The 15,706-nt window shown below is 49.7% G+C and overlaps 1 protein-coding gene across 1 annotated transcript; it reads left to right on the top strand.

Moving 5' to 3' along the window:
* Positions 1 to 5,155: 5,155 nt before the first annotated feature.
* Positions 5,156 to 12,439, top strand: LOC133263222 (keratin, type II cytoskeletal 4-like). The gene is made up of 9 exons (XM_061442934.1): positions 5,156 to 5,839; positions 7,060 to 7,274; positions 8,360 to 8,420; positions 8,719 to 8,814; positions 9,610 to 9,774; positions 10,203 to 10,328; positions 10,870 to 11,090; positions 11,677 to 11,705; positions 11,821 to 12,439. Exons 1-9 carry the CDS (start codon positions 5,288 to 5,290, stop codon positions 12,213 to 12,215), a joined length of 1,860 nt encoding a protein of 619 aa, XP_061298918.1. The 5' UTR covers positions 5,156 to 5,287; the 3' UTR covers positions 12,216 to 12,439.
* The last annotated feature ends 3,267 nt before the right edge of the window (positions 12,440 to 15,706 follow it).

Genomic DNA, 15,706 nt, shown 5'->3' on the forward strand with positions numbered 1-15,706 from the left:
GGTTATAAACTCCTCTAGGACAAATACTGCTCTTTATCTCGTTAATCCAGTAGAGACAGCCATAATGCAGAGCTTATGCACCAAGCTGCCACCTGTGGGGTGAGACATGGCAAGTCTTTCGTGTGCTGGTGGTAAAATGAGTCACAAAATCGACTCCAACCATTCATTAGGATAATATGTACGTCCTCTAGAAGATGTACCTTCTGTAATCTCCTTAATCTGAGTGTCCATTTAGAAAGCTTAATGAATAGGTGCTCATAAACACAGCATTGTTACCTCTCCTGGTTGCATTTGTCCTTCTATTTTGCTGAGGCTGGTAACTGTGCACAAATACCACCTCTGCTCTTGGATCATGCCCCCATAGCCCTGCAAAGCTCATCTTTGGGTTCTCCTGCACTGATGACTTTCTCCTGCACTGATGACTTTCTCCTGCAGAAAAGAAGCTTTTGCTTGATGATACCAAGCTCTCGTTGACTATTCATCCAGCCCATGCCCCTTACTTCAACTTGGTGACTAGTTTTTGAGTAACTGAATTCAGGTAAGAGGACTCCCACACTAGAAGTGTTCTTTCTCTTTTAAGCTATCTCACCTGCCAGGTCATTTTTACAAGGCCAGTGATGGGGTTTGCTCTCTACTGAGCATTTTTCCTTGTCCCTGGGGAGCAATGATTTTTAATTCAACACAGCACCCAGAGACTGTGTTGCTGATAAAAGCTCTGTGTTTGCTGCTCTGCTGCCAGTAAAGTGCACGCGATGTTTGTGCATTGCCTCCACTTCACTCTCCTTTAGTTTTTAAGAAACCTTTATGCAAGTTTGCAGAATTAACTGCATGACGTTAACCACAGACACTGAACAGCTTCTTTCTATGGTCATTATTATATACAGTCATACACGCACACAGACAGAGATTTACAAACCTATCGATGGGAACTAGTTGAAATTCAGGGGCTGAATTTCCCTCCACCCACACTCTCTCTGCTCACTCTGTTGCTGGAGGGTATCTCTGGAGTCCCTGGCTGGCTTAGTGCATGAAGGAACATGCTCTCTGGTTAAAAACGTCTGCACCATAGGAGAGAAGAGACAACTGTCCCGTGAAACAGGACGGCAGAGCTTTCAGCTTTGAGATCCAATGTGGTTCTCATGGCTGCTTTATACAAGGGTTGCTCCCCTTTCCCTAGAAAACCCTTCCAGTGCAAACCTCATGCCCTGGGTGGCAATTCCCAGTGCTTAGTCCTGGCTGTTATGCTTTCATCGTGGCACTGTCATACCATTTCCACCCCATTACTCAGAACCCTAATCAGGCCCGGACTATTAGCACAAAGCTGGTCAGATGATGCAAAAGTGCTTTACAAATTCCTATGCAAACAAGGAGCTTTACAAAGGGAGGGGGTGGACACTGGAGGTGTTTGGTGCCAAACATATTTGTCTCTTGCAAAGTAAGAGGATAAATCAGAACTGTGAATACACCAGAATATGACGAAGTTGCCCTGAATGAAGCACCTGGATTTGCTGTCAGGGCTCCAAGCGTGGAGCAGGCACCACAGGGCAGGGCAGACACCCAGCTCTGGTCAGTAGGTAGCTCTCCGTGTTCCTTGCATGAGACATCGCCTTTGGAGTGATACTCTCTTCTGCTTAGCTTACTGCCATGATACTCCAACGTCTTCCCATCAACGCTGGTGGCCTGACTGACACTGGTCACCCACAGGTTGTTATGGCCCAGCAGAAAGCCTGCAGAAGGAGGGTAAAGGCTTTGGCAAGGTCTTAATCTGGCAGCATTGCAAATGCAAATGGTGTATATGGGCAGTGACCACTGATGCTGTAGGAACAGCCTGGAAAGAACCTCAGGAATTATCTTGTCCATCTTCTTGCCCCAAAGCAGCATAACTGGCCAGGAACAAGTCAGACTGAGTGTGAGCAGCTACTGTGGAGCAAGGTTACGGGGAAGAAATCAGTGTGCCCAGTGGTGATGGAAAATGCCCAGACCATCATCTCTACCCTGATCCCCACAAATCCACCATCTGCTTTGATGTGGGAGCAGAATCAAGATGCAGTTAAGAGACTGGGAGCAGCCACCTTTGGAGGGGTGGACCCGAGAAACCAGAGGGAGATGTCCCAGGGGCCTCATTAGCCATTTCAATGGTGACTTCATGGTCCTTTTCGCAAGGAGCCACAGAAACTGCCCAGCCTGCAGGGAGGGAAAGAGGGAGAGCCCATCACAGCCAAGCCCTCACAACCCCGTGTTCTCAGGAGAGGGTCTTAAACAGTGGTTTCCCACCTGGGATGACAGGGATGGCCGGGTTATTACAGCTGGAATCATAACAGGAGGTTGGAAAACTACCCCTGGGCTTTCCCTATCTGCACAGATGGATTAACAGGTCCCAATTTGGTAAGGTGCTTAAGCAGAATTAATTTAGCCTAATGCAGCTGGGTACATGTAAATCTCAAAGGCATGATTCTGACAGAAGCCACCACAGTTCAAGGCGTATTTAGGGCCAAGGACCTCAGGGGTTTCCCCAGTAAATCTGCGTTAAGCTGCTCCTTTAAAGCTTTAATGAATCCCGCCAGCCTGAAAACAGCGGTTTCATCTCCTCCTTGTGCAGAGGAAGGTTAGAGCCTCTCTAGGCTCTTCAAACACTATCTGTCCTGCAATCAGGCAGGACAAAGCACGGAGACATGAAGAAGTTCTCTGCAAAGGAGGCATTTGCGTGCTGTGCATGTGTGTGCCCAATGAAAGAAAAGCGATTGCAATCCTTCTCTTCAGAAGACCAAATCACATCAGGGTGCTTCCTCCTTTGAAGCTGATGTAACCAGCGCTCAGGGCTTCCACCATGTGACTGTGAACCGGCTTTGTGAAAGCTCAGCAGATGGAAACCACAAGCGCTGCCCTGAACCGTCTCCCTCTGATGTGCGAGGCTGGGCACCTGGGAGAAGCCACTTCTTAGGGCTGCGAGGAGGAGCCGAAGGTTGAAGCGCAGGTTTGTTGCTTTCAATCCTCAGGGAAACAGCCTGATGGAATGTCATCCAGAAGAAGGGCTCGCAGGGCTCCCAGCTGGTGGAGGAACGCGGACAGCTGTCCCACAAGAGGCATTTTTCCTGCTTTCCAACAACATGGGATGCTTGGAGGGTCTCTAGCCCTCAAATGGTACGTGTGTCACCCATGCAGCTCAAGGCACCCTATGGTGGATGGTCATCCTCCTCCTATGGAGGATAGGAGGGACCCGACCCAAACCAGATCCAGATTCTCACAGCTGGAAAAACCAGCATGTCACCAGCCTCAGGGATGAAGGGCCGCGTCTTCCTTGCCATGAAAAGGAGCTGAGTCTGTCCCTGTGCTCCTGCTGGATACCAGAGCTCAGAGCAGTGGCTGCTCCTGGTCACCATCACCAATGTCTCATCTCTGCCCCACCACAGCTGCACCAAGCCAGCAGAAAGCAGCACCACAGCCACTTGTGCTGGTGATGGGACAGCCTGGCCTCTCCCTGCTTTACAGCATGCCCATGGTTATGCTCACCTAAAAGAGTTCATTGACGTCACGTTGTACAGACCTACCTAAAGGCTAAGTGATGCTTTAGCCCCACTGCCAGGCAGTGCTCCAGGTCTGTCTACAGAGCACACACCCCATAGTCCTCCAACATTTACACCAACACTTCAGCACAAAATAGTACATTTCCGTATGTTTTCCCTTTTTCACTTACTAGCATGGGGTCCTGTTGCTTGGATTACCTGGACGCAGTGCCCAAAAGCTTGTCTGCTTTCTCCACTATCTCAATATCCCAAACAAAAGTACATCTCATTGCAAGATGCACATCCTAATATACCCACCCACACACCAACACAGCTACAACGGAACTACTGCATGATTAGAATTGCAGAAAGTATTTTATAGTTAATTTAAACCTATTATGAGACCTGTAGAAAAAAAAAAAATAGGAAGATCTTCACCTGGAGAGAGTCCAAAAACTATTCTAAATCATCCTGATTCCTTTGCATCATTTTTAATTCCAGGCAATGTATTTCAAGCTTACAATAGCATTGACTAGGAATCCTCCCAGAACCAGTTCATTTTGCCCCAGCAAAGATGCAAAGACTTCTCTGGGCAAGCTATGCAATCACTTGTGATTCTGTGACTAGACCCCTTTGTTACAGCAAAAAAGGGACTTTATTTCCAAGCAAATTCAAGGCAAAAAAGGGAGTTTTTTTTTTCGTTTCCAAGCAAATTCGAAACTCTTTTTAAGAATTTTTAATTAAGACGGGCTGGTACCTTCTCATTACCAGCCATTACCAGAATCATTTCATGTCAAAGAGGTGTGTCACAGGAATACGAGGAAAAAGGTTCACTCCGGCTAACATTTCTCAACCTGTCTATAACACTTCACTTTGTTGCATCTCCAGCTATCGTTTGCGTGAATGCACCGTGTGTGCCAGTCACATCACACCCAGGCGCTGAGCACAATTATCACCTTCCCAGGGCACATAACACAGCAATAAATCTCTGTCTGCAGCAAAGCGCTTCCCAGAAATGCCTTACCCTCAACTCTGTCTAAGTGGCACATGAGACCCGGCTGGACCAGTGCCTCAACTTCATGAGCCCCCCCGTGATTGAACTCATCCTCAGATCAAACTCATGATCCATTGATATGGACACCACTGTCCCCATCCCACTCCACACACGAACCAGCACCTAAGAGAGCTGGAGCCGTACCCATGAGAGGAAGAAACAAATGCTTACGAGAATGCTTCCAACAGCCTGTGTTTGGGCAGATACTCCTTCCTCCTCCCCTATCGCCATCAGTCGTTGCTCAAGAGCCAGCCCTGGGCTGGCGCGGGACCCTGGAAGAGGCGGCATGGCCATGACATTTTGCAGGAGGTCCTGAAACGTAATTAAACGTTGTGGTGAAACCGAACCGTAAACAAGCTATGAATAAAAACCCCTTGACTTATTTTGCTAAACTATAATTACACAATAAGGAAGCAGATTAATTAAGTAAAATATAAGTCCTGAAACTGAAGCTTGCAAGCAAAGCAGTTTATTTTAATTTCCACATTATTTCGTATGAGATAGAAGTGTTTGCTGTGGCTTTAAAATGTTGGAAGCCATTCCTTGCTGCCAGGCAGGCCAAACCCAGTGGATAAATTAAATTTTTGCATCCCAGGCACCTCCTGAAATGTATATAAGGAGAAGGGCTCTGCCTCAGAGGAGGTAAAGGAGATCTCCTTCTTCCACTCCCTGCTCCTCCTGCTCTTCTGCATCGCCGTTACTGTTCCGCCTCCCGTCTCCTCCAGCCACCATGAGTCGACAGTGCTACACCTCCAGCTCTCTCCTGGGAAGAAGGGGCTTTTCCTCTGCATCCGCCGTCTGCGGCCTCGGCAGGGCCAACAGCAGCACGGCCTCCGTGTGCCAGCCGGTGGGACGGCGCTGCGGGATCGGGGGCTTCAGCAGCCGCAGCGTCTGCGACCTGGGCAGAGGCCAAAGGATTTCCTTTGGTGGGAGCTGCCGCAGCGGGGTCTACGGTGGCGCCGGCGTCGGACGTTGCAACGTCGCTTACGGCGGAGGCCGCTTTGGCATGGGCACGGTCGTGGGGTTTGGTAACTGCGGAAGCTACGGGGGCCTGGGCAGCTACAGAGGTCTCGGGGACGGCGTGGCCGTGGGAGGCTACGGCAGCGGCATCGGCATCGGCATCGGCGGAGGGAGATCGGAAGGGATTCGGGGCGTCAGCATCCACCCGGAGCTCCTCAAGCCCCTGTGCGTGGGGGTCGACCCCGAGGAGTGCCAAGTGCGGACCCATGAGAAAGAGCAGATCAAGAACCTCAACAACCAGTTCGCCTGCTTCATCGACAAGGTGAGACCCCGCTTCCCTCCATGCAGGCTCTTTGTCTCTAGAGGGATGGATTGTCTCTAGAGAGACAACGACGGGAGATACTTCTCCTGGTGCTGTAAACGTTCCTGATAGACCGCGGTGGTCCTGGCATGGAGATGGTTTGGATTTAAGCTCTGCACCAAGGCAACCACAGTGGTGTTTTACCTTCTGGTGGTCACCCTTCTGCCAAATTGCTAAATCAGGAGCAGCTCCAGGAATATCGTAAATCAAAGCGGATGGAGGCATGGAAAAGTAATAAGGCAAAATAGGAAGTTGCGTTCCAAATGTGTAATCTGACATTGTTATCACACCTCTATAAACTCCAAAGGACTTTTGTATTTTTAAAGTAGTTTGTGCTTCATCAAGGGGATGTAGAAGGAGGGATGTCTAGCCAAAATGAGAAGAAAAGGATAGATTTCTAGCTAAAATGAGAAGACAAGGATAGATGTCTAGCTAAAATGAGAAGATTTCTAGCTAAAATGAGAACGATTTTAACTTCTCTGTCTCTCCACTCTGTGAATGAAATTATTTGGTGATTTCCTAAAATCTATTGTAGTTTTCTTCGCTAAGCCCATTGCTGTTTGGAGATGTGTTATAGGAAATGGTTTTTCAAATGGCAGAGAAACCTTTGCTCTGTCTTGATCTTGATCTTCCTTGAGAGCTGTTCTGCAGCTGCAAAAACCCAACCCATGTAAGAGAAGCAACTCCTGTTCCTCCCATTTGAAAAATGACTTATTCATGATCCATAAAGGTTCTCAGGTACAAGAGAGCTCTTTAATCTAGAAGTGAAAGGCATGATAAATATCCATGATTAGAGTTTAAATCAGATACATTCAAATGAGACCCTGGATGGAGCATTTAGCGTTGCTCAGGGATCATTACCGTACTCAGCCCATCAGAGGAGGCAGTGGATCCTCCACCAGCCATTTGTCACAGGGTGGTGTTCGGTTGAGCTGAGCTTTGATCAATAGATGATTGGGCTCAACACAGAGCAAATGGATCAGCGTTGCTCAGCCTGTGATACGAGTCCTGGGTGGGACCACAGGATGCTGGTCTCACTCAGGCTGCTGAGAAACCAACACTTAACCATTTGCATTGCTGATTTTAGTTCTACTTCTCCCTTTAGGAAGTGGAGACTCCCAAAGCAACTTTGCCTGAAACATGAGGCTGTTGCATGACTCTTGCATCTCTTGCTTCCGCAGGTCCGGCTCCTGGAGCAGCAGAACAAGGTGCTGACCACCAAGTGGGAGCTGCTGCAGCAGTATGTGCTGCCGGCTTCCAGGAGGAACCTGGAGCCCGTGTTCGAGAACTTCATCAGCAACCTGAGGAAGCAGCTGGAGTGCGTGCTGGGGGAGCGGGAGAGGCTGGAAAACGAGGAGCGCTGTCTCCGGGACCTGGTTCAAGAGTTCAAGTGCAAGTAAGTGCTGCAGACCCGGGTGTTTGCTGCTGCTCCTGAGCCAATGCAATTGCACTGGATGGGTGCAGGAACTGGGGCACAGCAAGGGGGAGCAGGGCTGAGCACACCAGTACTGGCTCGCTTTCCAGTACTGGTGGGCTCAGATGCTGCTGATGGGAGAGCTCGTCAACCACAGCATTTCCTAAGGGAGAGGGACAGGGAACCGCTTTTCCTCTCCCTAATGCTCCTGCACACCGCTGTGGTTTGCCATATCAAACCTCCCTCATCATCAGGGCCTGTGGCTCCCCCACATCTCATGTCCCCGTTCCCACAAAACCCTCAGCCTCTTTGTCTCCACCCCACGCTTTATGCGCATCATCTCCATTGGGGTTCATTCTCTCTTCCCAGAGGGAATGTGGGAATTGGCTTTTTAATCTAAGCTGCAGATACTGCTTAATAGCTCCCCGTGCGCTCCACTAAGCCCCAGGACAGGACACTTGGTGGTTGGTGCTATACAGCACAGGATGAAAGGGGAGTCCTTTCTCCAGAGGTCTTTCAGTCAAGCATCTCAGGTGTGTTTTCTCTCTGAGCCACCACCAAGGAGGTCAGACGCCCAGAATCATGTTGTGAAAGTTCTTCTAGGTCCCAATTAACTTGGTTATTATACATGGACTTTCCTCCCCATTGCACCTGGGAGTTTCAAAGGTTGCTCAAGCTCCTGACCTCCCCTGGGGCATTTTGGCCACTCTCCCCATGAACACTCAGAGCAGAGTCCTGCCTGCATCAGAAAAACATCACACAAAGCAGCAAGGCCAGAAGGAGCAGTCCCAGCCTTCAGATGAGGTGCAGAGCTTTGCATTTGTAGTGGTTTGGCCTGATTTACTGCCCGCTCACTCCAGCCACCAGCGCTGCTGGCATGGGCTGGTTAAAACTGCTGAACAAAGCCCATCAGGGAAGAAACAGCAACAAAGGAAAAATGAAAAGGGAGGTACAAAGCAACAGGGAGAGGCTCTGCTTTTAACCACGCTTCCCATGTTCTGCACTGGCTGCTTGGGTGATGGGGACGGGGCTCGTCATCCCACCCTTCTCCTCTCCTCCTCCTGCAGATATGAAGATGAGATCAACAAGCGCACGGCTGCGGAGAATGAGTTTGTGGTCCTCAAGAAGGTGAGTGACACAAGGGACAGCCCCAGTGGGACCATCAGAGAGCAACAGGAGCGTGGGCAAAACCTGAGTGTGGGGCCAGGGAGAGAAATGGGGACACCTTGACCCTGACACTGAGTCCTTATCAGGTAGCCCCACAACAGAGGCAACCCAGTGAACCTGGAGATCCCCTGTCAGGTTGTGGGCACATGCAACAAAAAACAGATGGTTTAAGGGCTGGGAATAGTGGGATTTCCTCCAAACCTGACAAAAAGCCCTTGTTTCTTCACCTCTGTTCACTGCACACATGGTGTTTCTCTAGGATGTGGACTGTCTCTACCTGACCAAGGAGGAGCTGGAGGTGAGAGTGGGTCTCCTGCGGCAGCAACTGGAGTTCCTGAAGTGCATCTATGCCGAGGTAAGAGCTCCTGGCTCCCTGTGTGCTGCCCTGGGGACAAGGCATCATCTGCTGCCCCCCAAGCTCCCACACCAGAACTAAAGCAGGGAAAGGGGCCTTTTCTGCAAATCCTGGGATTGCATCCCCCAAATCTCTCTCTCTTTATATATATATATATATATGATAACAACACCATTGCACACACTTTTGGAAGGCAAAGGGCATCCTTGGTTGTCCCCTGTATTGCTGGCTGCAAAGAGAGTGATCTTTTGCATGAAAAAGCCCCTCAAATTCTAGTCAAAATAACCCCTGGGAACCACAGGACCATCTCACTCTTCAAAACCCAGATGTTCTCATTTGAAGCTACATTAGTCAAAGTATTTCGGTGAAAGTAACACTTTGGTCTAAAACGGAGGGAGTTTATAACAAAGCACACAGGGGACACTTTGCATTTGCCCCTTTTCCAGGCAAACACCTCCCAGCAGCAAAGGGTCCCAAAGCACCCACCCCTGAGGGCTTCACACCCCAGGAAGCTGCTGACACAGCCAGAAATGCCAAATCTTAATGAAGCGAGTTGCCCCACCAGGATTCCCCACCCTTCCTTAGGGAACTGCATGCAGCAATCCCATATTGTGTCAACAAGACAGGTCCCAGCTCTTCCTAGAAACCAGTTACCCACCCAGAGAACCCAGCATCCCAGTTGGGTGTTAATGGGAGAACTTCCCCAGCTTTCCACCTTCTCAGCAGACCCCCCCTTTGCCAGGGGTCCCTTGGGCTGGTTGAGGGAAGGGGACTGACATGCAGGGGGTCTTGCAGGAGAGAGCTCAGCTGGATTGCCAACTGTGTGACACCTCTGTCATCGTGCAAATGGACAACAGCCGGGACCTGGACATGGAAGGCATCATCAAGAGTGTTGAGTGCTGCTATGAGGAGATCGCCCAGAAGAGCAAGGCTGAAGTGGAGGCTTTCTACCAAACCAGAGTGAGTATTCACACCACCAGCACTGACAGCAATGAAATCTCTTGGCCAGCTCCAAGGACCAACTATTTCTGTCCTCCATGACACAACTCAAACCCACGCCTTGGGGGTTCATGCACCGTAGCTGGCTAAAGAAGGTCAAGCCAAAAAACCCACCAGTCTTAAAGCTGTGGTTTGAGGCTTCCCTGTAAAACCAGACCACAGCAGGTCCCTGTGCTGCTTCAGAGAGGTGTACACCCATCAGGATGTGCACATCCCCTTCCCCAAGGGTAAATGACCAAGACCAACCTGGGACTGTCACCTTGTCTAGGCTGAGGTCATTTTTGGGTGCTTCCCAGGAGCATCAACGTCAGTGCAGCTCTGGAGCATCACCAGATTCCGTGGAAGGGGTGATGTGGGCACACTAACGTCATCCTCTTCCAATGCCATAGCTGGAGGAGCTCCACAGCAGCAGAGGCAAGTTCTGTGACGACCTGAGGAACAACCAGAGCGAGATAGCTGAGCTGAACCGGATGATCCAGAAGCTGCAGTGCGAGTCGGACAACGTGAAGAAACAGGTAGGACAAAGCACTGCATGGGCAGCAGGCTGTGCAAAGGGCTTCATCCCCACCAGCTCCCACCTTGCTGAGCTGCAAAGAGCTCCCCCCTCCCAACTTAAGCCTGCATTTGCAGGTTGTAGGTTCTCTTCCACTGTTGATACACAAAGAAGTAGAATTCTTTCCCAGTAAATAGGCAGAATCCAGTTGGTTTGGCCCTAACAGAAGCAGTGATTGCTGTATGCCTCCTACCAGGGTGCAGCCAACAGATCCCCTCCCCTTCATAGAATCATAGAATGGTTTGGGTTGGAAAGGAAATTAAGCTCATCTAGTTCCATGGGCAGGGACACCTCACACTAACCGAGCTACTCCAAGCACTGTCCAGCCTGGCCTTGAACACTGCCATTGCTACTGCTAAATAGCTTGTTCATAACATGTGTCCAACCTAAACCTAGGTTCTCTGTCAGTCCACAGCTGAGAAACAAAGGGGTACATGAGCAACCCTGTGGAAATGCCTCTTAATATCCCCACTGGCCACCCTCTTGCCTGTTACTGTCCACAGATTGCAGCTCTGCAGACGGCCATCTGTGATGCTGAGCAGCGGGGTGACTGCGCCCTCAAAGATGCCCGGCAGAAGCTGATTGACCTGCAGACTGCACTGCAGCAAGCCAAGGACAAGATGGCATGCTTGCTGAGAGACTACCAGGAGCTGCTGAACGTCAAGCTGGCCCTGGACATTGAGATTGCCACTTACAGGACACTGCTGGAAGGAGAGGAGAGCAGGTAGGAGCATCCCTGGCTGCACCCTGTATCGACAGCTGGCAAAACCCAATAGGAGGAGAGGGGTGCAATGAGAAATGCTGGGTAGACTCAGCTCCCCATGAGTGCACAGAGGGGAGCATCATCCCTTTTTCTCCCCATAGGTGTAGAGCGAAGCATTGCCCCTGTTTCCTCTTCATGCTCCCAGGGCAGCTCTATCACGGTTCACCAAGCACGCTGCTGTCAGAGGCCTTTCTTGTGGCACAAAAAGGGGATGGGATATTAAGATCTCTATGGGATTTGGGCATCCAACCCTTCAGTGATTTGGTGGGCAATTGGCCCAGCACCTCACACCCAGGTGCATAGAAAAGCTGAATCATAGAACCATAGAATGGTTTGTGTTGGAAGGGACCTTCAAAGCTCATCTAGTCGAACCCCGCTGTGATGAGCAGGGACATCTTCACCTAGACCAGGCTGTCCAGAACCACATCCAGCCTGAAGTACCTGCAGGGTTTCTAAGGAATCAATGGCTGGGCAGCACCTCTATTTGCTTGTGTATTTGAGGAATATTTCCCTAAACACACCTTTGAGACATATCTTTTCTTAACAGGATATGCACCGGCAACCCTGTGAGCGTAGGTAAGCTAATGAAGCACTCCCTTGATTCCCTTACAAGTCTTTTAAGCTTGTGAGTTTCCCTATAAGCTGGGTTTTAGCTGCTCAGGGATCGACCAAGCCTGTTTCTCTCCCGCAGCCGTGGTCAGCGGTGGTGGCACCGTCGGCGAGTGTCGATCCCTATCTGGAATCGGAGGCAAATGCACTGTGAAGGCAGGGGGGGCCGGGCCGGGGTTAGGGGTGGTCTCCTCGTTCGGCGTCACCGGTGCCGGCTTTAGCACCCGGAGCGTGGATTGTCTGCCCAGGGTAGGGGCTGGCTTTGGGGCCAGGAGCGTGGTCAGCTGCGTGGGGCGAGAGGTGATCCCCGGTGCTGAAGGGGTGCAGTGTGCCACCGGCATGGGCAACCTGGGGAACGTGGTGTGCACCAGCGTGGAGCAGTGCAGCCCGGGAGCCGTCATCATTCCAGGGGCAGGGGTGTGCGGCGCCGGGAACAGGTACAGCACAGCCATGCGTGTGGTCAGAACAACCCGGTAGAGGCCGGAGGGTAACTACACATTGTGTTTTAAATTAGTCAGCATTTCTGCGATAAGACAGTATTCCCCTTCCTCCTGACAGCTGTAGGGATCACACAACCATGCGCTGCCCGTGCACACACCATTAGGATAGGCGCTCTGCCAAAAACCCTTTGCATGATCAAAACCCACCTTCTCTTGCATCTCCTTCTCGGAGGGAAAACTCATCCCCATGGTCTCAGCCAGGTGAGGTTTTCATTTCAGGGAGTCACACATCACCCTAAATCAGTCTTCCCTGCTGGACCGCTTTCCAGCAAGGATTCCCCCCCCCCCCATCCCTTCCGCAATGCAGCTCTTGCAAAAGGATGACAACTTTGGTCATCCCACCTTCAGAAAGAGAAGCCACATTTTAATTGTCTGCAATGGAGCTGCAGCTATTACTTAACTTTAATGACACCAGAAAATCCAATTTTTCCTGTTTACGAGAGGGTTGGTAATGCTTATGTAAATTGGTCCAAGTTGCTACACCAGGTTTGGTAGAGTGGTTTTTAATTACACACCGACGAGCACCTTATGTTTCTGTAGTAAAATGCATGCGTTGTTTTTCCTGTGTGTGTACCAGATAGACCCATTTAATGCTTTTCATGTGTAAGTGAACAGAGTTGATTACCCTTCGCTTACTCCAGACTTTCAGCTGTACCTTCAATAAACTACATGCATAATTCATGCTTTGCTTCATGGGTTTTCTTTCCCTCCCTGATATTACAAAAGCATGGATATGTTCTCAGACATGATTCTCCATATGGGTGGGGTTGGTGGCCCACAAGAAGTGGAGTTTTAAGAAGTCAATTTTTGAGACTTTGTCTGCTCTCCTTCCTCTCCTGCACTTTTGCATATCTTTCTTCCACCCAGAGACCAGTGTGGCCAGAAGGAAGTCTGGAAATGCAGTGTAAACTGGGATGTTTAACTGCTCGTGGGATGCGCAGCTCACTTGGGATCTCTCACACTTGTCTGGGATCTCTGGAGGCAGAACAGAAAAGCAGACAGGACCTTGTTAAAAGAAATCAGTGAGAACCAGCCCTGGTAGTAACAAAGAGAAAAGAATCCCACATCCCAACCCTGAAACCCCGAAACAAGAGCAAGAGAAAAGTGCAGTGTCCAAAATGCCCCATCTTCCCTACAGCACAAGGACTTAGACAAAGAGCAGAGCCTGTAGGACATGCTTGGATGTCCTCCTCCATCATTCCTTGCAGGGAGGGGAAAACTCACTTTAGGACACTGGGATTTGGGTGAGATCAGCTTGCCCTTTCCCTGTGAGGGCGCCCAGACCTTTCCTGAAAGGTCTCTATAACATGGCTGGAAGGGTTTGCCATGGTGGCACCCATCGCAGCTGGATGCACAGATGGATGCTAACGAAAACCAGCCAGCCCTGCTGGCTCCTTTCTTCCCGTGGCTTGCCTGGGTGCAGCCAAAAGACAACGCTGCTCTGAAATTCCCTTTGGAGAAATCTGTCTCTCCTCACCCAGTCTGGAACCAGCGCAGGGTGTGGGCAGGTTAATTCAGCCCATGAAAGCTACACCGAGGACCGGGTGTTGTAATTTATTCCCCAACATCTCACTCCGCTTCCTGGGCTTCACTGCTGACTCATGGCCTTGCCTGCCCCAACATCTCCATGGCTGGAGGATGACTTGAACCACGCAGCCAGGCTCGGTCTGTCCATGCCAACAGGATGGTGATGAGCATCTGCCTCTGCTTCTCTCCTAGCACAGAGGCTGCGCTGAGCAGGGTGGATTCAGGCTCCCCATGTCTGCAGTGCTCTTCTAATGGAAAGCAAGATGATGGTGAACAGCAGGTAGTAGATCATTAATTGATTTTTAATAAATGACATTCCTTGGCCACACTGTCTGGGCTGGGGGTGGTGGTGAAAGCCAAATGAATCAGCTGAGAAGACAAAACCCACCCACCTCAAGCGAACGTTGCTCGAAATGGTTATCTTCATCCTTTCTCTCCCAATGTGACTCGGACATCATCTCATTTGTATGTAAATATCAAGCAGGAACACCCAAACAAGAAGCTTCCAGTGCCCCAACAGCTCATAATTTATGCTGATCACATCCCTGCAGAACAGACCTGCGCACCAAAACCAGCCAGCTCCCCAGGGTACCAAAGCAGCCCAGCAGCTCTTGCATTTCTGGGAGAAAACCTTTAATCATGCCTGCCCTTCTCAACCCATGTTTTCTGCTGCCTGTTTGAGGATGCTCAGGTACATCAGGCCTTTTTGGAGATTAAAAAGGTCAGGAGCTTGTATTTTGGGGCAGTTTGAAGGCCAGATCCTGCTCAGAGTTGCTCTGGACACGACCCTTCATAGGTCAACAGAATCTGGTAGAGCTGATCCCAACTAACAGATGCAAGAAGCCACATTTACCTCTGGAATATGGAGCCCACAAACCTCAGCTCCTCCACATGATAAACCAGCCTGGGAAAGGAGCGATGCATTTTCCACCCAGCCTTTGCATTGCTCACATACCTGGTGGACAGTGGGCTGAAGGAAGAAGAGTGTGGGAGCTTAAAATGACAATTCCCTCTTTCTTGTTGGCAGCCCCACCTTTAATCCCATTACATTCATTCAGCTCTGACATCTGATCTGAACCCGTTTGTCAGCTTCAGGACAATCTGCCTTTACTGGGGTCAAGAAAGCATGAAGACAATTTCATTTTCCCATCGCACCCGGGCTTTGAATTTCATGCAAATAATCAAGGCAAGAGATGCTCATGAATTTCAAGTGACGTCCCAGGCAGATTCAGACCAACACTCCCCAAAGAAAACCAAGCCAACCTGCACCAACTGGGAATTTCACACTGCAATGGGATATTCTATCTGAGTGACCCAGCTCTCCCAGTTCAAGCCTGCCTGGCAGCATTTCTCCAAGGATAATCAGATATTTTGTGTTCTGCATTAGGTAGAACATGAAGCACCTGCTTAATCTTTCTTCCAGAGATGCCAGTGGGATTTGAGCTCATACTTAATGGTTTTTTAGCACTGGGGCACATGAATGCATTTTGAAGGGCATGTAGAGACCTATCCTGTAAATAGATTTAAGCTCCAGTCATGCAGACAGCATGGGCAATGCCACCAGGACAGCAACATGTTGAAAACTGTGCTCTTACATACAACTAATAAAACACTCAAAACATTGCATTTCCACCAAGTCTGAGATGGTAGAAAATGTCATCACCCCCCACTGATTTTGTTCTTTTTCCCAAGGATTCCAGGAAATAAAACAAGGAGAATTTGTGGGAGTGTTTTTCATGCTGGTTAAATCTTTGCTTTTGGCAACATTTTGAACAGAAATGTTCAAAGGTCTGTAAAAGAAATCACAGCTGTAAAAGAGCTAGAAACTCGAGACTGATTACATCTTTGCGTTGACATGCAAATAATAGTGTGCCACAAAGCTGGGCAGAGTGTTTCTCAGAAAATCTGTCTCCTTGGTGGAAATGCTTTTTAGACCAAGAT

This window comes from Pezoporus flaviventris, unplaced genomic scaffold (assembly GCF_033815535.1).
Source record: "Pezoporus flaviventris isolate CSIRO_AGI_PZ_B2104156 unplaced genomic scaffold, CSIRO_AGI_Pfla_v1 ptg000257l, whole genome shotgun sequence".
NCBI classification, from domain to species: Eukaryota; Metazoa; Chordata; class Aves; order Psittaciformes; family Psittacidae; genus Pezoporus; species Pezoporus flaviventris.

What these genes read in the sequence shown, in the direction of transcription:
- LOC133263222 (XM_061442934.1), top strand. Translation starts at nt 5,288, where the DNA reads ATGAGTCGACAGTGCTACACCTCCAGCTCTCTCCTGGGAAGAAGGGGC. An exon ending in AGTTTGTGGTCCTCAAGAAG is followed by an intron (nt 8,421 to 8,718) that starts GTGAGTGACACA and finishes GTGTTTCTCTAG; the next exon opens with GATGTGGACTGTCTCTACCT. An exon ending in CGGACAACGTGAAGAAACAG is followed by an intron (nt 10,329 to 10,869) that starts GTAGGACAAAGC and finishes TACTGTCCACAG; the next exon opens with ATTGCAGCTCTGCAGACGGC.